At 37.7% G+C, this 24,277-nt stretch overlaps 2 protein-coding genes across 8 annotated transcripts in view; both read right to left on the bottom strand.

Annotated features, from left to right (window-relative positions):
- Window positions 1–5,134: 5,134 nt before the first annotated feature.
- LOC107217299 (enhancer of polycomb homolog 1) lies at window positions 5,135–11,124 on the bottom strand. 2 transcript variants are annotated; one of them, XM_046740203.1, is made up of 7 exons: window positions 10,677–11,124; window positions 10,235–10,373; window positions 8,451–8,692; window positions 8,018–8,274; window positions 7,802–7,937; window positions 7,339–7,650; window positions 5,135–7,015 (listed from the first exon to the last, which is right to left on the bottom strand). In XM_046740203.1, exons 1-7 carry the CDS (start codon window positions 10,827–10,829, stop codon window positions 5,468–5,470), a joined length of 2,787 nt encoding a protein of 928 aa, XP_046596159.1. In that variant the 5' UTR covers window positions 10,830–11,124; the 3' UTR covers window positions 5,135–5,467. The 2 variants fall into 2 exon arrangements, with proteins under 2 accessions (XP_046596159.1, XP_015510272.2); XM_015654786.2 differs by having other exon boundaries at window positions 7,339–7,653; window positions 10,677–11,123.
- A 2,442-nt stretch (window positions 11,125–13,566) lies between these two features.
- Window positions 13,567–24,277, bottom strand: part of LOC107217245 (plasma membrane calcium-transporting ATPase 3) — a 130,794-nt gene continuing 120,083 nt past the window's right edge. For 4 of the 6 annotated variants that reach the window (XM_046739678.1, XM_046739677.1, XM_046739679.1 and 1 more), the window contains one exon: window positions 13,567–23,940. In XM_046739678.1, the coding sequence (XP_046595634.1) occupies window positions 23,719–23,940 (222 nt within the window). In that variant the 3' untranslated portion in view covers window positions 13,567–23,718. The remainder of the gene's footprint in view (window positions 23,941–24,277) is intronic. The other 2 variants (XR_006904348.1, XR_006904352.1) reach the window with 1 other exon arrangement.

Below are 24,277 nucleotides of genomic sequence, written 5' to 3'. Positions count from 1 at the left end.
AGACTTACCTGCGCATGGCAATGCCGATGCGGTCGTCACCATTAACTTTCCCAACTTTTATACTTTGACGTGTCTCAGAAATTTTGATTTTCGTTGTTCTAATTTGAAGGGAAGGATAAAAGTGCAGATGCTGGGGTCCAGTGGTGCTGGAAATGTCCTTGAATAGCGCTTATCCTTCAAAGGTCCTAGAAACTATCCTCAAACTTTTTTTGTGTCCTGGAAACATTCTATTTTTAATATCCTCGACTAACCTGAAAATGTTCCGGAAAGGTCCTTGAATTCGTTACGGATTCTTTACTGGGCATCATGAGTTGGATTTAACAATAAGTAAGATTTGGCAGACCATCAAATACAACGAATATACTTGTCGGACAGACCGTCCACTGCGGCACGGCAGCGCAGCGGCCGGATCATCGCGTCGTCATCACGAAATTAAAGAAAACTCGAGTTTTATGGGGCTCTCAACGTTTTGCGATCAGCGCCCGGTGATCGTGGTCTGAGGTAGTCGTCGTCAGTCGGATAATGGGCGTGTAAGCGTATGCGCCTAGCTGTTTTATTACGCCACGGGCGCATTAGCACGTGTGGATGAAGACGCGCGTCTCTACAGGGTCGAGGACGGTAGCGAGCCAGGCGGTGAGATCAAAGCGGGAGACCGAGCCTTGAGTGTTAAGTGGAGAAGCTCCGCTAATTAGCACAGCCCAGATTCGGGCGGCTTCGTCTCGAGTCTTTTTCCTCCGTCTCCTCCCTCTCCTCGTCCTCCTCATCGCGGCCTTCCGGCTCCCGCGCGTTGTACACACCTCTTAGTACATTTTCCCCAGCAGCAGGCCTGCAGAGCATCGTCGAGTTCGGAGCTCCTATAAGCGTCGAAGCGATGCGCGCGCGGGTGTCGCCGCAGGCTTTTGTCACACGTTTTTAGGCTGAGAGTACGATAAGCCGCGAGAGCAAAGAGGAGGAAGAGAAAGGGGACGAGGGCTAAGATGAGGGCGAGGGGCTGACTATCGAAACAAAATTAGCAGCCGAACCACTCAGCTCTATAAACTGCCTACTTGACAAACCGACGTCGCCTACAACTACTCGAGCAATTAAGAGCACTTGAGGCGCCTAACCTTTAAACGGTTGTCCAAGTCGTACTTGTCTAGCTTCCGGCAGGGTATTTTTTCATTCCTCTGCTCCTCCGTTTTTTATACTTGCCACAAAGTCTTCTCTTCCTCCTCGAACAGCCGCCACCTTGCGAAGACGACTACGATACGACGTTGTTTGGGTTACGATCCACCCTAGCGCCGTCATCGTTTTATCTTTCCTCAGTTTTTTTCATTCACTGTAATGCACGAATTCTTTTCACTACAGACTGTATAATGAAAGTGTAGCGATTTTTGTGCGACAATAATTATTCTGATTGTTGGTTAATGTTATGATTATTTTATATTTGCTGTTCATGATATTAATATTGTCATACTTAATAAAATATTATATCCGGAATTCGGAAGTTCGTTTTATTTGTCTTCACTTGGTGTACAAACAGTAAAACAATCTTAGTGTATTAAAAAGATATTCTGGATATCCCTGATCGAAAACTTTGATTGGACATGAAAGATTTTAGTAGACAATTATAGAATGGGATTCAGAAGCACGATATAGACTTACCACTTTGTATCGCATTTATGAAGCCTATTCCATGATATTCTTTAATACCTAATCATAATCTATCAAATTCTATCGAACTTTTTGAGCAGGGATAGGCAAGCGCAGACCATTTATTAAAATCATATCGCCTCCATACGTCTTCAAAGCAGACGCAGAAAACACCTTTCGATGTCTACACTGAGAAAAAAAAATGATTGGATTTAATAAATATTAAAAGAGATCAATAATAAATACTGAGAGTACATGTATTCAAAGCGACAATCTATGTAGTTTTTAGTTAAGAAAATAATTTAAATGAATCAAATAGAGATTCAGCGACATAATTCACTGAGTTGCTCTTCTGGTTTGATATTTTTTTCCAAGCGCTGCATGCTTCGTGTAAAACAAATTGTCCCTTCGCTGAAATAATGTTTACTATGTACCAATGGGATATGCTTCCGACGAAAGAAGGTATGTGGGAAAATTTTATTTCAGTGAAATAATGTTCAATTCGTAGAAACAATGATTTATTTGTTGCAAGTGCGCATGCAATGTTATCGAGAGTTCTTAATATCAATTTCAAGTGTACGTCATTGTTGAAAACTGAAGAAAAGTTATATTCAATTGTATTAGTCAATAACTTGAATTAAATGTGGTACATATAGCAACTCAAGAACTCCTTCTTGGTTCCACTCAAACATATCCTTACTTATAGCGGCATGGAAGTTTTTGGTTTGAAGTATATAGCTATATAATCTGATGAACAAAATATCTTCTTAAATGAATATCAACACCTGTCTTGTGAAACAAATTCTTGTTTCAACATGTTACACATTTCTTTGGTCATAGTTATCATTGATTATGTCGGACAAACATCACATTGAGCCATATATACTATTTGACAATAACGTTAATATTTTAGGAAGTGTGAGATTATTTTTTGCAATCTCTCGGTACTTTTGAACCGATGTGTTCAGCTGTTAAAGCACTGTTCTTTCACGAATTAAATCAGGTTTGTTGATTCAAGTGAAGTTATCGTTCCGAGATTTCTAGTTTGATCCTACGAAATAATGATGTACTTGTTTGAAATCCATTAAACTCGAAACCATATAGCATTTAAATCAATGTACCAATATTTTTGTTTCAACTAAAAAGTGGGTGTTCCGAATGAGAAATTGTTCGAACCAAATAAACTGGAAGTAAAAACAATTAGTTGTTTGGTTCGATAATTTTTTTTTCTCATAGTAGGTGTCGTTGCAGCACCTTTTTATACAGCAACCGTACGACCTTATTGAGTATGCATACATAGTACATATGGGATTACGACCGGAGTTGCTGCAGCTTTATAGATAATATCGGATATGCGAGAGAAGGATGTAGATTGGACTGTTGACTCACTTCGCCTTGTGGCGGATTTGATATTATTGACTGTCGCAATGCGAATGATGGGCTTGTGTAGTCTATCAACGTTCTTGTGCACACCTACACACTATTTATTCAAGCGTAATATCGACGGATCCGTGGAAACAGACGTATTTCGTTGGACCATCTAGAACGGACGTATTTCACCGAGAAATTTAGAACGGACGCATCTTAGTCGACTATAGAAAACGTGGATACAAATAGAGCTTTGTTTACACGTACTGTAGCGTTTTTCGAGATACGTCCGTTCTAGTCGCCCGACGAAATACGCCCGTTGAAGAAATATGTCTGTTTCCATAGGACCCGTCGATATCTACTTACATACGGAGGTCTAAGTACTCATTGTCATTCACAGCAACAAGGCGGCCCGAACAATCCCGTTCCACTATCGCAGCAACAGTGGGAACTTGGTGCTTCAGACAAAGGAATTATATAAGCGAATAACACCTCGGCGATGACGGTAGCCTCGAGTCCCGCGTAATCGGCGATTATTCGCGGATTCCTCTCCCTCCTAATTTTCTTCGTCCAGGCTGCGGCAGGGTAAATATCGACCGGTCCTCTTCCCCTCGATTCCTCATTATTCTCCTCCCTGGATTGTCCGGTCCTCGTGGCTGTAGGCTGGCAGGATGATCGCCGCAAAAATCACTACGGAGTGACGACGAGGTTATCGGCAACGAGCTTCAAATCCAGCTACGGCACTTGACAGCATAAGGAAGGGTGAAAGCTAGGAAGCAGAGTCGATTTATCAAACCCTATTCCATAATGCACGCCTCCTCGGGCGCCCTTTGTAAAAGAAGCGCGATTCCAGAGCTTAACAGGGATTTTGTACCAGTGTGGATAGATTGGAAGCCACGTTCATGCTACTGCACTGCATCATAGAAGGCCGAGCATATGTGCCCGATCAGGGGGGGGGGGGGTTCCCTACCCCGCATAAACTATGCATACGTGTACATGTGTAGTTGCGCGAATACATATTGTGTAAATATAATTGAGTAGGTATCGCCACCCCCCATGTATCTTTTGCAAAGTGTTTTATTATTTCAATTTAATGATCCTGACCCCTCAGTGATGTCCCCTTAGTTGCTATCGTACGCCATAAGCTCCTCGTTTTGATACATGCATGTAAGATAACACTATAATTTGTATCGGACGCAGAGTAAAGTCAGGAATCTGTATCGTTAAAAGAAAATGAAAAAACTCCAAAATACGCGACCTCTCATTGTCGAATGGCTTTTTGATATCTAGTGATACCGAATAACTGGAAATCCGCATATCCATTTGAAGGATATTAGTTACAAGATATTTATATGAAGGATTGTACACGGAGGATGAGTTTATTAGAATAAAGATATAAAATTAACGATGAACAGTGATAAAGCGTTTGTATTAAGCAGACGTTTTATTAACAGTATTTATTTACAATGTGTTTGAATCTGTGCCTGTGGGGAAAAGGGAAGTACGGGACGGGGGGTGGAAGGGCAATTGGCCGGCGTCTCCCCTAATGATCAACTGGCACTTATACGTTTCTCTCTTCTTTTAAACATTCCGTGTCATTCACTCAGCCATTTACTCTCCAAGTTTCACTATTTGATATCATAATAATTACCGTATTAAAACATTTTCACCATATATCTTGCTCTCTTTTTCTCTCTTTCTTTCAATGATCTACCGAACGAGACAATGAATTATCGGCGTGGGAATGGCGCACTGATATATATATATATCTATATGTATCAGTGGAATGGCGGGAAGAGGATTACGGGAGTAAGAATCGACGAAGCTACACGCATTGAAAACGGGAATGTAGCCCTGTTCCGAAGTAACAACAGTTTTGTGGTATAGCACGGAAAACGGGCCTGACTTTGCCACGTAATGCCATCTGTCGGCGGCGAAGACCGAGCTACAGGCTAAGCTCGCCGGCTAACAAAGCTCGTCATGTGATTTACGTGGCGTATGATAAAGCAGATGTGTACGTATATACATACCTTATTGCGTACACATAAATCCGTTGGTATGACACGCACGTGGCATAATTGAAACACGCGCCATCGTCGATACGTAAATTATAAATATAGTATAATTATTCTTATAATTTTTTTTTTGTTTGTTTATCAAATTTTTCTCTATTATACACGAAAGACTTAGTATATTTACAATCAGGGTTTTCTTCCTGCCTCGACAAAATTAGGGCAGAAAATAATTATTATTATTATTGTAGACCTCCATCCAAGAAACACGGCAACACGAGCCGCGAAATTCAGAGGTCTCGATCGGTCGGTCTGTCCGTCTTTTCTGTCCCTGGCGCGAAACTTCCATATTTTTCTTGTTCCCCCCCCCCTTTTCGAACGGATTACCGCTGTAGCGATAGCTAGCTAGTTACACGAATATTAACGCGGTTGGACGGACAAGATATAAACTAGTCTCACCTATTACTATTAAGCGTAATTTCCCCAGGTGTGGGGATTTGCTGTGCTTGATTCTGCGCGTGTTGTTGCTGCTGCTGTTGCTGTTGTTGCTGTTGTCTCGAGATGCTCGCCAGTTTGCTCTGCGCTATACCGCTTGCAAGAATACTCTGCGGCTGATGTTTATTGTGTGATAAAAATGTTGTCGTGGTCGGCAGCGTAGTTGACGATATCGAAGTGGCGTTAATAGTGCCGCTAGTTTGGTTATTGACAGGATGATGTGTGCTGTTTGGCAAATTATTCAAGTTCGAATTGTGGTGATAACTTAGCGCCGTCATCGGTCCGTTTTGATGACCATTCCCAAAGTTCGTTATACCCGAGGATGCACCGATGCTCCGATTATTTGTAGGACTAGTTAACGACTTTGACAATATTGGCGCTGCAGCGGGGCTGTTATGATTTATCGACGGTTGTCTGTGGTGCCTGGAGTGTCGATTTGTTTGAACATTAGCACGACTTTCCGTGGCGACGGTACCGCTTGACGATGTCGTCGCTTGGCTGATAGCGTTCACCAAACCGCTGGATAATGTCCAACGATTTTGCACCGTTGCCGCGACATTCACGGTTGTCGTCGCCGTCACCGTCGCAGTTGCTGGTGCTGCCGTCGTTGTCGACGCCGCCGCTGCCGTAGGAACGACACTACTGCCGGTAACCAAAATGTGACAAGTCCCACCGCCGCTGTTATTATTACTAGAACTACCGCTACAATTACTACTACAGCTACTACTACTACTACTATTACTACTGGTACACTGCGATCGGGCCTGTTGGCTCGGGTGTGACATGAGGTTGCCGATCAGGGGTGTTATTAAAAATCGCGAGCAGCCAATCAGCTGATTATCTGTCCTTTGGTCGCTCTCACTATTGTCTGTCTGTTTTCCCTTACCACTACCACCGCCTATAGTAGCACTGCTCCTACAACCGGCACTCGCACCATATCCTAAAACCGCGACATCAAAGTCTGAGAAAAACTCCAGGGGAAAGTAGTCTGAGATGTTGAATTCAGTAGTGAACGGTGGCTCGTCAGCCACTGTCCCAAGCACCCCCGGCGTCGTCGTTGTGGTCGTTCCTGCCTTGCTGCTTGTTTCAACGTCGATGCATATCGATGTTGCTTCAGGTGGGAAGGGGAACGGGGGCAGAACGTCGCGTCTCATCTCTCCTTCGGACTCGGAGTCGCTGCTTTCCTCGCTCGATGTCCCGTCACCAGAAGGGGGTGGCGTTTTCGGCCGGAAGTGGAGCCAGTCCTTTTTACCCGGCTCCGTTGTGTCGAGAAATTCTCGCTCAGGTTCGTGTATCGTGAAGTCTAGGGAAGACCATACATCGTCTGTGTTCGTCGTGCAACGGTCCAGTATAATCCTTCCGCCTCGACCGACTCGCCGCCTCGCTAGACCGACGCAAAGGTGCGTCGGTCTGCTGATGCTGGTCGGGGCAAATCTGTACCTCTTATCTGCGGAACCGCCTTCGCTTCTCTCGCACCATGGCCAGTTTCCAAAGCCTCCAGGTATGGGCTGGAAAAAACAAAACGAATGGAGCGATGACAAGGAAAGTTTCATCAAAGAAAGTTGCAACTCGGAGATGAACAGATCGGGAAAAATTCAGGATGACTTGTGAAATAATATCCTTCTTCTTAGTTCTTAGAAGTCTACATATCAGCTTTAGCCAATATACCATGTAATGCGATTCAATTCTTGAAAGTAAATGAACTTTAATGGGAACTTGGATCAAGAAAATCAAATACTAATAGAGACAAGAATTGTTAATGCCGAAGTAGAACCAATATTGGAGTCTCCACGTTGGCAAATAACCTTGTCCAAGTAGAAAAAACACTCACCGATAAATAGGTACAATTTTTGTTACGCCTGAAGGCGAATTGGCCTTCGTCGATGGTGTCTTCTTCGTCCCGGTCCGAAGGCAACGATAGTTGAGAGTGACAGGGATGTGGACCGTCGTCGTCGGAGCTGGCGAGCGGGTCCAGCCCACTTCCAGGCACCCCGCTTCTTCCGCCACGCCCAGCTACGCTGCTATTGCGCAACAAGCCGTCGTCGGCACCCCCCATGCTCCCGACGGAACCCCCGGTCCCTCTGCCGTCCGCTTTGTGCTTCCGTTTTTTATACTGCCTCTTTTCTTTCCTTGGTACGACTTCCTCCTAAGCGAAAGCAGATTATTAACTCAAGGTTAATTCATAGGTTCTGAAGCTCTGCCCGAAACTTTGGAACTTAGGACCGCACAAAGTATCCCTTTAGATTTTCTTAACTTATCAAGCTATCAACACCCCGGTAACTCGATCGGCTCACCTTTCCTGAAACTTTGTTTGCCCAGTTCTGGTGAACCCCAAACTGGTTGGCGAAGAGCGGTGCAAAAGCTGGCCTGGATGCCTTTAATGCTGATACCTCAGCTAGTACTTGCCCACTAAAGTCTTGCGCTTGATACCTGGCAGTTTGGGTTGGTCTTTGGTTAGGCGCCGCAAACAATAGAGATTTGATATGATAAAGGGAAAAGAATATACTAACCTCTTTTCATAGACTTCAATAGTGAGGTGGAGATATTCCCGTTTTGTTTTTTCCCGTCGTTTAACAAGTTCCAAAAGTGTTACCGCCCGACTCAGGTCCCTACGCAGCTTTATCATTTTTTCATAGCTCGTTTCATCGTTCTTCCTGTTTTTACGAGTTTGCATTTTTTCTGTACGCCGTCTGAATGCCAGGTATGGATTGTTGGCGGCTAAACCAATCCGATGTTCTGTTCTTACCGTCAATAACAGGGGATGTTGCTAAAACGAAAGGTAAGAACATGCTAATAACGATTTCCAATATTGGACGCTTAACGTCTTATTTTACATGCTAAATTTGGATAACTTTTGTTCCCTGTTTTTTCACTAATTCATTTGTTCCAGGTCGTTTATATTACTATTATCAGAAAATAATCAGGTTCTAAAGGAACACTCACTGTTTTTAGGCGTTTGTTGAGCCAGTAGTCAAATACCGCAATGATGAGGTCGTCGTCCTCCTTGAGAAGGGCCTTGGCCTCGTTAAGCGTAACAACGGTTTGACCCGAGCTCTTCTCCAGCCTGTCCATCATCTCTTCAAATTGTAGTGGAGTTAGGTCCATCTTTCTACTCTGAGCACCAACCCACTTTTCGTCCTCAGAGTCCATGTCATAGTCGGGAATGTCCTGCTCCATCGCAAATGCTGTTGAAACATATGCATTAAGACCTCTGTTCTTTGAAAATATACTAATTTTTCGTATACTGAATATTAAAATAGTGATGATAAAATATGAAAAGAAACGTAAAAATAAAGAACGAAGTATAAAAATAAAAAAAATAATTAACAACGATGACTAAGATACTTTTCGAAATCAATAGCCGTTCCGAGTGTTAAGCAACCGTGTAAACTTTGAAAGAGGAACTTCCAAAGGCTGGTGTATGATCTGAAGACATTTCCACGTAATGTAATCTCATCGTCACTGTTTGTCGGCACTTTAAATAATATCAGATGAGAGTTAGAATCTGTAAGACATCAATGGCTAGGAACAGACAGTCAAATTAAAATTTGTAGCAGTACGGAAAGGTCCTGGCTGATAATAGTAAAAAAGCCATTCTAAAACAATTGAACAGAGTACCAACAATATTTTGTTATCACATAAAACATTATTTATGATGGCCTGTACTTTTGGGAAATGAAACAAGTTTAAATTGCCTCACAACTGAATTTACAGGATTGGACATTTGAGAGATGTACTCACATGGAATCACCAATAAAAAAAATTGATGACAACTGATGCTAGTTGTAATTTATTTCTTGTTGGAAAAAATCGTAAATAAAAACTTACGCATATTGTGACACATCCGACATGTTTTTAGACAAGGTAAATAATGTTTTTGTGAGCAAAAACGACTGTTGTATATACACTCCGATAAACAAAGGGTAAGCCACTGCTAATTACATCTGGAATAACTATCTTTTATATCAAGACATAAAATAGCGATAGATTTAAAGTTGGCCAGCGTTTCATGAATCACAATATTCAAATACAAATAATATCTTCAAATTTTTGTTGTACGGTATTGTTTGAATTGACATTGAACTTCATAATTTTTAGTTGCCAAAATTCATTGCAATTGTAGACAGTACAATTTACATCAAAGTTTGATCTTCATTTTTGATAAAATCGCATTCAACAATTGCGACGCATAAGGAGACCATCGAATTTATGCAAAACCACAGTTATCATTTACATATATAAAGTCGAGTAAACCTTTGAAGAATATCAGCAGATTGACCAAAACTATACCGAAGAAGTTTGAAGTTGAGTGAAAATACTCCATAAAATTACTTTGTCCGTAACAATAATGGACTGAATGCAATCAATCGCTTGAATTTATAAACATGTCAATGATAATGTCTGTCATCCACAAGATAAACAAAAGTTGTCTTGAAACGTTGCACCTATATTTACAAACTATGGAATCAACGAAGTGTAATTGCCTCGATATATCTCTTGACCAATTTCTATAAAATTTCAATGAAAGTTTAAGTCAAGCCGTGCATCAGACATTGTCTAGATTATCAATAAAAAAATTAATCAGCCAAAGATGAGGTTTTACAGATTCTGACTGTCAGTGGAATTCAGGTTCCCAAAAAAAAACGATCATCTTTCATACTGTTTACACTGCTCCGAAGCATTTGAAACGACAAGTATCATATCTTTCGCATCCAATTCCTACATACGTTGCATGTGTATGAGTTGTCGCGGCAGCTTGTAGTCTGCGGGGTAAATTTTGTCGTATGCCTCGACATCTGCCATGTCGGTAACCTCTGGCGTGGGAATGATGAGTCCTGTGCAGATGGCTCTCTGGAGGTGATGTTCCTGAAAAAAGAGAGCGATACGTAGACAATGTGACTGCATCGTTTCTCTCTCGTGTCTCCCTCAGCGGCTCGACGAAGAACAGTCGAGGAAGGACCGCAGGCAGAAGTGAGAGAGCATAAAGGCTTTCATGTTTCTCCAGTTGGTTAGAAACTTGACAAACTGTTCGACGCGAACGTCGCCGTCGAGGAGTGTGGAGGTACGGGTGGCGCCATCGGACGGCGAATATGGGGAACGGAGCGTGCCTCCGTCTAAGATGGCGACGGGAAAACATGCTGGCCAAGAAAATAGCTGATCGGGACTCACGCATTCCTCTTCCTTTTCCATGCCGCTGGGCATCTGTGGAACGGCCCGATTTATCGCCGAATAGTCGGGGAGGTCGGGCAGCTCCTCGGCCATGTAAATTGGCATCGGTTTCGAGGCGTCGAGCGCCCTCGCCCTGAACGACAGCTTGCTCATCCTTGCCCGCTAGGCTCTCGCTCGCACTTTCCCGTGTCTGTTGACAACCCACTGCGTTTCACCCGCGGGTATCGCGCGCACGCACACCTTCAGGCCCGAGTTGGCGGCCTCTCGGAGGCCCGGCGGCCGTATCACCCGGCACCGAACACGCTCAAAGCCTCATTCTTTGCCGGCCATCGCGCTAGAACACGGTCACTCAGTCACGAAACGAGGAATATCACCTTGAAAACATGTTTGCGTGACACGGTCCCTGCTAAAAGCCATCATGGCCGACGCACAGCCATTTGCACCATTCGCGTTAGCCCGGGGTTTACGATCGCCCGCGGCGGAACCTAGACGGGAAACGTTATCCTCAAGTCCGTACTCCCGCGATATTTCTACGCCCAACTACATAGCTAGATCACATTCAAGCCTGGTTTACACACAGGCGATGTTTGACCGCATTTTGGGACATGCTTATAGTTAGACGTGATGTTTGACCACGCTTCAGGAACATGTATTGGGCGCTGATATTTTTTCCGCAAATCCAGATTTAACCATGAAATGTAGACCGTAAGGCGGTTTTTACCACAATTTTCTGACACGAGACGCCAATTGTTTTCGTTGGCCTATTCCGTTAGATCCGACCAATGAAATCACTTTGCGTCAAAAATTTGATGCAAAAGGAAGCGCTCGTAGTCATGAATACTAATTGAATATAGGAATGGATTATCGTTGATAAAAAAATCGCCCAAAGCACTGCCGAAGGCAACTGTTAAACAAATTGAACCACGTAACATGTATGTATGTATATCCGTGTGAGACTAAAGGCTGTGAAAGACGGTTACCCTAGTGGGGATTTGTGTGCTCATGGAATGGCGTGTTGAACGGCTTCGACCGATAAAGAAGCTATTGGGTCGCTAACACGGCTTTTCATGGCCCGGGCCCACTTACCCGCACAGTATAGGTCATGAAAATGTCCCCAAGTGTAACCGTCAGTAAATTCTTCCGTCGATGATCAAGGCGATAATGAATACCATCGTGTCTCTTATCATCCTTATATTAACGGTCCAACTATATGAACAGCGCCCTCGTGTCATGAACATTCATTCTCAAATATTCTCATTTGCTCAGAACGGTTGGACTGGTTCGTATCTTTGGCCGTAAGGTGAGCGTCGCATGACGAGGCAAGTGATATACCCAGAGCCACGTTTAAACACAATGACACGACTGCGTTTTCTGGAAAAAGTAAATAATTTAATCCCGCCTGCACTTGCGATTGTCGGCCGCACTAAATATACGACCGGGAAAAATTTAAATATCCGAACGTCAATTCTGCAAAACAATCTCATACAATGAGCAGCCGTGACCTGAACGCCACCTCATGAAAATCAACAAGTGTGAACTTATTATTCGGTATAGCCTGACGGTTTACTGTCAGAACTTTAATCAAGATTCCGCTTTCTTTGAATGAGTTGTGGCCGACAGTAGTTACTAGTCTGAATTGATAGATTATGGACGGGTGTAGTACGAATAGTAGTGATTTCAATCGAACGTGGTTGAATAATGCTGAACGAATTTTCATCCAGTGTCGGTCAGTTGAGCCAATTCCGAACTTTATCGGATAGAAAAACAGCGATCATAATTTAGTTAATTTATATGATGAATAATTATCACGGTATGTCTCAATTGTATTTATTTATTTAAATGGCTCGCTATGCACAAACACTCGTCGTAATAGTATTTAATAATTAATAATAACTATAATTCAATAATAATAATAACTATTTAATTTATTATTACATTAATAATTTATATAGTATTTTTCAATATAATGGTTTCTTTTCATATTTCCCTCATCATGCACGGTTACGGTAGCCGCGATAGAGTAATTAATCAATAACTATTTATATTTTTATTTTATTCTTGTAAAACGTGCCGTACAAGGTGGTACTTTTTTAATTATTTTTCATATTTAATAAATTGTTTTTTTTTTCTTTCCTTTTTGTTCTTTACTTTAGTTAGGATTTATTTTATCCCTATATATATATATATATATATATGTGTATATATATATTGTGTCTTCAACTTGCGCCTATCAAGTGTATGTATATAGACACACGATATAACTTAACTTTGGTGGCACCGTGAAATTTTAATTTGGAAAATTACCTATTTTCTTACGTAACGAACATCAATCGGGGAATGGACTGATCTACAATAAATTAGGACGGGCCCCGTGCCGTCTCAAGCTTATACATTCATGGGGACCATACCAATCGGTATAATATAAGTTAGCGGGAAGGACGTCAACAGCACATTTAATGTTGAGGGGGTAAAATTCGAAAAAAAAATAGCTCATCATTGTCATGAACGCTTATGGGGTATCCCGTGACAACGGGTTACGTGCATGCAACTCCAGACCCCCCCTATAGGCGTTTTTTTTATTTAAAATTGTTTCTTACGTTAAATACACTGCGGGGACCATGAAGTCATCGATTTTCAAAATCGACACTTTGTGAAGCGATTCCTTAAGACGGCACATCCTCGTTAATATCGCATTGCTTTTATTTTAATTCATGAATTTTTTTTTTGTTTCTTGTTTTTATTTTATCACTCATTGCGGACCAGTCCGCATTGTCAGGTAAAGTGTGGGGCAGTGCTTTATTTACATCGCAGGCAAGACTGAACCCACGGCACCAATTGTTTCAAGTGGATTTTTTTTCTGTTTTTTTTCCTTCCCTCTCCGTTTCATTCGTTTCTTGTTTTTTTTTTTTTTACGTCTTTTTTTTTTTTCCTTTTTCGCAATTTCTATTGTAACAAAAATAATTATACGTACGTCTACGATAAGTAAACAAGTAAATATACACGTATATCATATACATGTACATGTATATAATATATACATATATATGCATACACAAAGCGTATATATGTGTACATATATATATATATATATATCGCAAACAAATTTTTAATCTCATCCTTTTCAATATATTATGTACGTATGGATAATAGTGCTTGCCTGTGCATCGTTTAAGATTATGCCAACGAAACTATTCTTTCGCGTGGTCCAACAATTATAGACCGCACAGTCACGGACAATAGGCAATGATATTTGGGATCGGTGCCGTGTAACCTGAATTCATGTCTGCAAGTCCGTCATTGTCAAGCAGCATTGCCTAATGCCCGTATGACCATGTCATACTGATACGTGCATTCATACATACACAATGAACACATGTATGCAGGTATGCAATATACATATACATGAAGAATTGCGAAGGGACGTGAAATCAAATTATACCGTTGCATTGCATGACATACTATAATGACTAGAGTTATAGTATCTATAGTGCTGGTTTTAGTTTATTTTTCAGGATATTTCAGGTATAATATCGGTGACGAAATGTTTATAATAATAGTAAAAAAAATGATGGTATAAATAAGAAATGTACGTGTTATAAACGAGTAAATGAATAATCAAGTTTCGTACAGAAAGAAACGTCTCGATTTTGTATATTATATACTTTTAATGTAACTGCAACAACTGGATATTATCATTTTATTTAAATTACTTCAATATCTATGCTAATTAATGAATAACAGTAACGACAGAAAAATATGGCTTTACACTCTCACGTCAGTATAACGAAGTTATTTTCTTTATTCGCGGACAATTGTATGTTTACCGTGACTCTCGCGAGTAGTCGTCACCTATTTTTAGTGCATTTAGAAATATGTTCGGACAATGGTTATATCCATTGGTGAAAAGATAATACGCGTCATTCGAACAAACATTGTGACGATATTTAAATCGGTCCGACTTCTTTTCTTTTTCTTTTTTCTTTTTTTTGGTTTGTTATACAAGGTGTTACTAAAATAACAATTATATACATATGTGTGTGTGTGTGTGTGTGTGTGTGTCTGTGTGTGCATTGATATATAAATATACTCGTACACATATTCACAGCTAAAAAAAGATTCGGCGATATTACCAATTAAATTAGCTGTTAACGCCCGGAGTAGGGATACACAATTGAGTCTCTCCAAATTATTACTTGATCATACGCCATAATTTCGTTTTCGGCGTTAATTTTCTTGAAGAATGAAGATTCATCTCGCGACACGTCACAGCAGATCATTCGGTTAGAGTCGCCGGGTAATTTTTCTCGTTGTATGTATACGTATAAATATATATTTAGGTATTTATACATACACACACACATATATATGTATATATATATATATATATAATATATATAATGATAAATGTATATGAAATGAAAAAATAAAAATAAAACGTAAAACAGATAAATGAATATTGTGGTTTACCTTGTTTATTTATAATAATTAACAAGCGGCGTGTAATCAACCTCTCTAATATAAATAACATGATTCTTTATATAATGTATGAATTTTTTTTCATCTTATATATTTTTTGGTTTTTTTTCTTCACACACACACGCACACACACTCTCTCTCTCTCTCTCTCTCTCTCTCTCTCTCTCTCTCTCTCTCTCTCTCTCTCAATACCAATTAATTTATATTAGGTTGCTTGTCTGTCTACATAAATCAGAATCTTTGTTTTTTTTTTCATCTTTTCACCGAAAGCTCTGCTACGACGAGCTGTACAGATTGCTTATATCCTAAAACGCGGGTCAGTATTATTATATAATAATAGCAGGAAGAAAATGATGAAAGGCCGTAACAATAATATAGGTATATAGATACGTATATATATATATATACACACATATATACATAGGTGTGTACGTATATATACATATGCATATATAAGTTCTGGTATAGAAGCTTTGCTTATTAACTTTCAATACTCAATATATATATAGTAATATCGTTATTCCCACGAATTATACGGAAAGACCAACTAACGAGAAAAAGAAAGAAAAAAAAAAAACAAGAGAAAAAAAGAAAACAGAGAAAAAGGAAACACTACAAACTCGATTCATACTTATAATCGATTAATGCAATTAACAAAACTGATATAATAATATACGCTATATATATATAGTGTATGTCAACGTCTTGTCTCAGCGTCGAGCTTTTGAAAAGATGTACATTTATGTATCATGGTATTATGTATAATGTGTATAATATTCAATTCATTTATACCTATATGTATAATATATAATATACGCGTATGTGTAATATATGTATAATGAGAAGGAGGAGCTGGGGAGATAGGAGAATTAGGAGGAGATGGTGGAGGTTATAACGGGGCTTTGAAATATATTAGTATATATTATTTATAGTCGATTAAATTTAATAGGTATATAATATATATACACTGAACACAGTGGATCTCGTCCCGTTGCAACGTAGCGAAATCTGCGGTTAGTTTAAACGATCCGACTCGTTCGGCGGTTCGCTAACGACTGGCGACAATTTTTGTCCATGCATTAATTGTCAGTACGGCCGCAAGAGCGCGTAGTTGCAACGAGATTGCTTCACCGTATTTCCACATCATATATATATATATCTCTCTTTGGTAAGTATACGTAATTATTCACTTGCTGAAGTTTTTTTTGTTTTTATCATATGTATATTTATAGGTCTGTGAGATTATATTTCTCGATGGGTTGTTTCATTATATTTTATTCAATTTCTTTCTTTCCTTTTATGTTTTTATTTTTTTTTTTTTATTTTATTTTATTTTTTTTAAATTTCAACTTTTACTTTTATATATAATATATATATATATATATAGTTTATAATTATACGGGCTGCAGTTTTATTTCACTCTGCTTTTCACTTACTTTCCGTGTGCATACATACATACGTTATACATATATGCATATATATATATATATATATATACATATAATATATATATAAATAAATATATATATATATCTACACACACACGCGCACACAGACACACGCGCGTATATACGGGTACAGTATAACAGTGTGTTCGCATCTTTCCTATCGCACTACCGAATCTATTAAGTCACCGTGTTAATAATATATTATTATATGCTGCACTGCAATTTAAGCGCTTGTTCCTTCTTCTTATAACTACCGAAATATAATTATTAACTTCATGCATGTATGTACATAAATATGTATATTGTATAGACAGGTATATTATATGAATCAATTAACGATTGACAAAAAAAAAATAAAAATAAAAATAAAACAAAAATAAAATACAAACACTCAGGATTTGTCGCCATATGTCTTCCCTTAATTCCTCTCGTGAATCCTCAGCCCCCTTTTCCGTTTCTGTCTTCCGTTCCACGTAAAAATATATATATATATTATTTAAGTAAGTATCGGAGCTTTATGAGATAGTTTTGAATACTCGTATTTTAACGGCGGGAAGTTTAACACAGCAGCCCGTTTATAAACAATGCCGACAACATGTAGGGTCAAGCGTGCGGAAATTAATAGGGTCAGATTGCAGCACCGATTTTTATTTATTTCAATAGGTCGCGCATAGCGTTGAGTTATAATTTAATTTCATTTCAATTTTCATTCTCCGTCACAATTTTTACCCGAAGATAAGGTATCCAGCAACCACGGCTGCAGACCCTCCGCAACAACGTATAATATATGTATACGTATGTTTTTCAAAGTTTTCCTTCGATCGACATTTGTTTCACCACCGGCACGATTTTCTCAATGTTGTTATTAGTATTATTATTATTATTATTATTATTATTATTATTATTATTCCTTATTACTTTGCTATTTATTATGATATATCATCCGCGTGGATGCGCACTTGTGCACATACGTACACGGATAGTAAAGTACTTCAATTTAGTTGTTATTGTGATTAATCACGTACTTAAATATTCCTACTTATGCGTGAGGTCATTATATAATTTAACCATTTTTATTACAAATAGTTGTATCTATATAAATACATATATGTATACGATGTCTATATGCAGGATAAGTACGTATACAAATATGCATACTATGTATAAAGTCGCATTTGTGTTCCGTCTATTTACGTTAGGTATTTTGTGAATTTACACATTGCATTTTGTTATGTGTGTGTATATATACATATACATATACATATATATATATATATATATATAATATAGGTTGTGTCGTCCGTTATCTTTTTTTTCGAGTCAAGCGACGCGATTACAATTTTTGTAAACATACTTTCATGTAAATTATAATAAATATAACAATAATAATGGTAATATCAATAATAACAACGACTACGCACGAAGTTCGAATTCATTATTTATACACGAACCGATCCGCCTTTTCGACGAAGGTGCAAGTTTGAATGAAGCATTTAAAGCTGATTGCAGTGAGTGATAACACGTAAGTTGGATTAGCAAACCGTTTGAATGCACGATAGATTCGCTGCTGAGTAATAAAAAAATGCCAAAAATGATTTCGAGAAATTCTTAACGTGATTCATCGAGGGACTCGAAGGAGGTAATGATATTGCGAGAAAATCAGATAGCGTTTTAACGTAAGTTTCATCGCCCGCAACACCAGAAACTATGACCGTAGAATAGTTTTATAATTTATGTAATTTAATTACTTTTCTTTTCATTCAGATCCTTAGATATCGTAGTATTTAATATAGGTATTGATGTAGTAAAGTTTAATCGTAAGAAGATACAGGAATAGTGTTAAGTAGCAATTTTTCATTCTTAGTACGTATGTATAATAATTAATCATTCATTCTTTGTAATTATGTAAATACAATAATTTCTATATATTCTTTACTCGTTTAATGATTAATCATCTCCTTACTTCTTCCTTTTCTTCCTCTTCTTCTTTCTAATTCACAATTTTTATTTATTTATTTTTTTTTTTTGTAATTTTTTTTTTCTTTTTAAAATTTTTTTTGCATTTCTTTCCTAAACCTTTTTGTTTTTTTTTGTTGTTTTTTCAGCAATTAATAAATAATTAATCACCAAGTCACAAGACACATAGTGAATTTTTAATTCTTTCGGCTCAATAAATTTGGATCTGGCTAGTTCACGCATGTCGACGTAACGTTTTCTCTGTGTTGCGTTTGTTGTTACCTTCTCCTAGCTTTCTTACGGGTGTGTATTTTTTTTTTTTTACTTTCCATATCATCGCCATCGCCATCATCACCATCATCGTTACAATTTCTCATACACTCTATCTCTGTGCTATTTGCTTCTATTCGCTAAATCATTGAGCTAGCGAATGCTTAGTTTCTCAAACTTGTGCATTATATGCAAATACATCAAATATGTATACATATATAATATTTATATACATGCGCATACGACTGTTGTAATTGACTGTAAATATAAAAAAAAAACAAAAAAAAAAAATATATCAGATCTTGCCCAATATTATCATGACTCTACGTTGGTTTCTTTTTTTTTCTTTTTGCAATTCATCTTTAATCAAACTGTCAATTATCCGCAATGCGGATCAGAAGCTGGAATATCTTTCCTTATTCCGAAAATTTTTTTATACGTCATTCGATTTTTTTATACACATAGATATTACGACAAAGAGACATGGAACACTTTTCAGCTGTTGATAACATACCGCGTAAGAGTTGGGAGAAGCTATAACATCTCGGTTTGCCTCAAGTGTATGCTGCGACTTTAGAACGAGTTGGATTGACTTGAGTAAGAACGAAAACTTGAGTAAGTTGTTTTTTTGGTTTTTTTTTTTTTTGTTTTTTTCGGTGACTCAATCTGTACACCTTCGACATATTAGTATACAGGATAAAATACAACAGAACAGAATGGGAATGAACCTCAAGATCTATTACAGGTTTAACCAACCCCGACGACGACCCTTTCCAAAACTATAAGCTATATAATCCGTGCATATATGTAAATATATATTACAAACATATATACATATTTATATATACGTATATACACAATTGTTTTTTTTTCTTTTTCTTCTTCTTTCTCTCTCTCTCTCAATAGTTGTTCAAATCTCTTCAAACCTTACCACCTCCCCCGTCTTATTTTTCAATATCATTATTGCGTTCTATAATATTATAACAGTAATAACGTTATTATTGTTATTACTATTGATTTTTTCAATTTATATTGTTTATTCTTATATGAATGGTTTGACTGTAAGGCGCGTATCGTTGCCGGCATATGGAACTAATAAATATTCGTTAATAACTTTTCATCGTCTAAGTACTGTGATAAAGTATACATAGTCTACGTTCAACAACGGAATCCAGTCGTGATGGCAGTGTCATTACACACACACACACACACACATATGTATGCATATAAACGTACGTGTGTGTGTGTGTGTGTGTGTATTAAAAAGAGTTCAGCATACGTTGTGCCAAATTGTTGGTGAATAAAATTTGATTATGTTCCCTTGCTTGATGTAGAGGATACCAATGGTGTCATTGTAGTGTACGAAAATATTAATAATAATATCAATAATAATAATAATAACATTAGTAACGATATTACGGTAGTAATAATTACAACAATATCAATACAAAGTTTGAAATGCAGCGGTACAAAGGAAAAAAAAAAAAAAAAAAATGATCCAAATTTACGTTCGTTCATCGAACAATGAGAAAGATGAATTAAGAAATTTCTTTCGTCACGTTTACGAACGATTCTAGTTTAATAGATTTTTTTTAAACATCTAGCGCGACTGATTCCTGAGTATATGCGTTTCTCCAATCGTTGGTACAACGTGGTATAATAATAGATTTAAGTACGAGTAGGCTGCACGTGCACATTATTTAGAGATTATACATTTGCGTACCTCTGTAACGGTCATAAGTATGTTGGAACCGTTTTCGAACGATGCAGCTTACGTTACACGTGATTATAGTTAATCGCAATATTGCCGAGTATGAACGACACGCGCAATACAGCATAATTTAAGTACTTATTCGATTGAATTTAGGTGCGCAATTGTGATCAGATAGTTTTAACCCGTATCATGCACACTCTATTTTACACCTAGGCTATAGATACGGATAGCAATGATGATAGCGATTAAAGTGAAAATAAAGGTACTTGATGGTTCCGAGAGTGGTAATAACAATAACAATTAAATTAATGACAATAGTATTAGCAGTGCTAGTAGTAATAGTATTAGTAGTCGTAGTAGCGGTGACGATGATGGTGGTGGTAGTAGTAGTAGTAGTAACAATAATGGTAGTAGTAATAGTAGTAGTAACAATAATGGTAGTAGTAGTAGTAGTAGTAGTATAGTAGTAGTAGTACTAATAGTAGTGATGATAATAATAATCCTGTAAAAATTATGACTATTAAGTATGTTCAATTTGAATGGTACAACATTTGAATGCATTTATGATTTCTCTATACATATTTTATTTATATATATATATGTATATATTTTTAGTTTTTGTAATTAATGTGGTTTCATCCATTATATTTATTCGTCTTCGTTCTTCTCTTCTCTTTTCGTCCAACTTTTTTTTTCTTGTTTTTACTTTTTTTTTTAAACTCGCCTATATTAGTTAAAGTTCGACAAGTTTATACACGACCTATATAGAATATGTATACATGTATAGCGGTTAATATTGTGTGTACCATTCCATCTCGTTTCAAGTGGTAGATACTATATTATGTAAGAGAAATATACACATATATAGTATGCATTTGAAGATGTGTGTGTGTGTGTGTACATACATATATATGTATATATGTAACAATGTGCAGGTTGTCAAGATTCGATTGATGAGATTTACGTGCCGAAGGTTGTTACTATTGACTTCCAAATTTTATTGGCTCGTTATTTTTGAAATGCTAATTAGATTTTTTTGATTTTGAATTAAAGAAGCGGCCGTTGGTAGAACGTGTTGCTGGAAATTGTGCAAAAGTACACGCAGCGGGATAATAACACACTGATAGGTATGCGGGGATGTGACAATTTACCGAATCGATGCGACGCAGCGATTTGTCGACTTAGATTTTAATAAAACTACCGCGAATTCGGATGGAATGTCAAGCACAATGCGGCTCAGCTGAGAACTTGTAGAATATTTATATTTTCCAACATATAAATATTCATAATTCATAATCGAATTGATTTTTTACTTTGTTATAATCAATAGCTATTCGTACAGACAACATTTCTCTCTCTCTCTCTCTCTCTCTCTCTCTCTCTCTCTCTCTCTCTCTCTCTCTCTCTATCTCGGTTTATATACATATATATTATATATATATTGTTGCGGTTGTATATTTATGTATATGTATATCGTCCCAACAATTATTTACAGTACGCTCGATAAAATGTACCGTTGGCAAAAAAAATTATTATTTTTTTTCTTCAACGTATTGTTATTTGTTGCAGCTAGCGAGTTGATCATGTTACAGGCGATAGTTTAGTGACTTATTAAACGATACATTACATAACACTTGGCGAAATTTAGTATTATTCATTTGCCTATTTATTTATTCATTTATTTATATACTTGCTTTGTCCTCTGTAGTTTTTGCAATATTATACATATACATACATATAAATAAATTTAACTAAGAACACAATATCACAAACGAACAATTACGTTTGTTCATCAATGATTTTCTTTCTTCTTTTTTTAGTCCCTTTACTTTGCTTTCAGTTTAGCGCCAGTGTTTCTCCGTTTCTGATGTTCCCTTGTTCTCCCTTCGTTATTTTCTTTCTTCAATTCTTTCCTCTCATCATCTCTCCTTTTCGACTTTCTTTTCTTCCTCCCTATAGTTGTATTTATTTTACTTGCCCTCGTCAGTTCACCACCGATTCAGCATTTAAAATCTATAAAATTCTTATTATTCTGAACTTTACATATTTATGTATACGTAGATATATTATTATATTTTTTGTTTCTGATTAAAGATACTCACTCGGAGATGCTTGAGAACAATTGTTAAAACAAAATACCCTATACTTAACGCTGTCGAATTTAACTGACAAATATACAATAATATCATTTATGTCGATTCGTCTGTACTCAGTGTTCCGACGGAAAGTAGACGATCCTTTTCCCTTTCCTTTCTCGTAAGCGTAATTGCTAAGTCATTGACACAACAGGCAGTAACCAATCGTCAAAATCAAAATCTTCGCAATGTACGCGACAGCTGAATGTCAAATTCAATTGAACCTCAGACTCGAGCACATTAGAATCTCTACAAAACATACATACATCGGTACAACGAATTCAACAAATACCCATGTATCCTCAAAAATTTTCAACTCAGTAGCTTTATTTCTGTTTTCACTGCCCAAGCATCTCTGCTTAAATATGGATGTAAATCGAATGGTCAAAACACTGGGTATAATGTAACTTATATACTGTCGTTCGAATGACCTTGGCTACAACAGGGGAGGCAGTGGTGTTATTACTTTGGTACAATATTTTTAGTGTTGTTGGTTTGTTTGTTTTGTTTTGTTTTTTTTTTTTTCTCAAAGTTTTTCAAATTTTACGCTTACACTTATTTAGGTATACACACACACGATGGGTCTGCGATGTTGTTACAATTACAAACGGTTTTACGCGTGAATTTTTCCGTTTTTCTTTTCCCCCCGTTCCTTCTTCGTATGTAAATTATAATATGTTTTGTGTCGTGTCCTCTTACATCTATATTATATAATGTATTCTAATAATTACAACAACGCGTGACATGCCAGCAATTGACGCGCTGCAATACGTTACGTGTCAATAAAGGGTTATATCAGAGATTTATTATCCATGCGATGAGATTCTTACGCTGTTTGTGTGTGTGTGTGTATGTATACATCGGATGTACACACATGTTACACCCACAAACATCATATATATGTATATATGCTATATGTATGTATGTATATTGTATGTATGTACGTACGCGTGTGTGTGTATATATATATATATATATATATCTATGTATATGTATGTATACACATACATGTATGTATCGTTAATTAAGTATTAGGTATACGACTAGACTGCAGTCTCGGTGTGACTGTGGCTCGATAGACGTTCGACGTCTATTTCTGGTATGGTCAGCTCGTCGGGATTGTTGTCCGCGTACTCGATGCTGCTCGTCTGCGACAATCGCTTGCTGAGTGATGACTGCTTGCGAAGTACCTCCGCCAGGGTGGTACTACTGTGCTCACCATAGCGAGCGTCTAGACCTTGTCGAAATGCGTTGACTACGCGGATCTGTAATTAATCCCATAAAAATCTGTTAGTCATTTCGATTAGCGTCACATTAACAAAGTACAGCTGGTCTATGCGATATCATTGTTTCTTGTTACGTTGTACGCGAGTGACGACAGGTTCTTTCAACTTTAACCTCAAAATCGTCTCGATGTGGAAATGGAACATGGCTGCGACCTGCTCGGATTTTTCAATTTTCACGAGGACGAAGTTAGTAACGTTTAGTGTTCTTGGACAAAAATCGGTGATCAGCAGCTTTGTGACTTTTCAAAATTTAGTGAAAAATCCATTATAAACAAAATATGCACTAATTTTGAAAAGCCAACTTCTTGAAAGTCGT

This window comes from Neodiprion lecontei, chromosome 5, assembly GCF_021901455.1.
Source record: "Neodiprion lecontei isolate iyNeoLeco1 chromosome 5, iyNeoLeco1.1, whole genome shotgun sequence".
Lineage (NCBI taxonomy): Eukaryota > Metazoa > Arthropoda > Insecta > Hymenoptera > Diprionidae > Neodiprion > Neodiprion lecontei.
Note: the sequence above shows the minus strand (reverse complement) of the source record. Positions and strands in the feature narration are given on the sequence as shown.

Excerpts from the sequence above, each read along its gene's own strand:
- LOC107217299 (XM_015654786.2), bottom strand. The coding sequence starts at position 10,829 with ATGAGCAAGCTGTCGTTCAGGGCGAGGGCGCTCGACGCCTCGAAACCG. Across the intron at positions 10,374-10,676 it reads TGGAAAAGGAAGAGGAATGC|GAACATCACCTCCAGAGAGC; the intron begins GTGAGTCCCGAT and ends CTCTTTTTTCAG. Across the intron at positions 7,654-7,801 it reads CAAACAAAGTTTCAGGAAAG|GAGGAAGTCGTACCAAGGAA; the intron begins GTGAGCCGATCG and ends GCTTTCGCTTAG.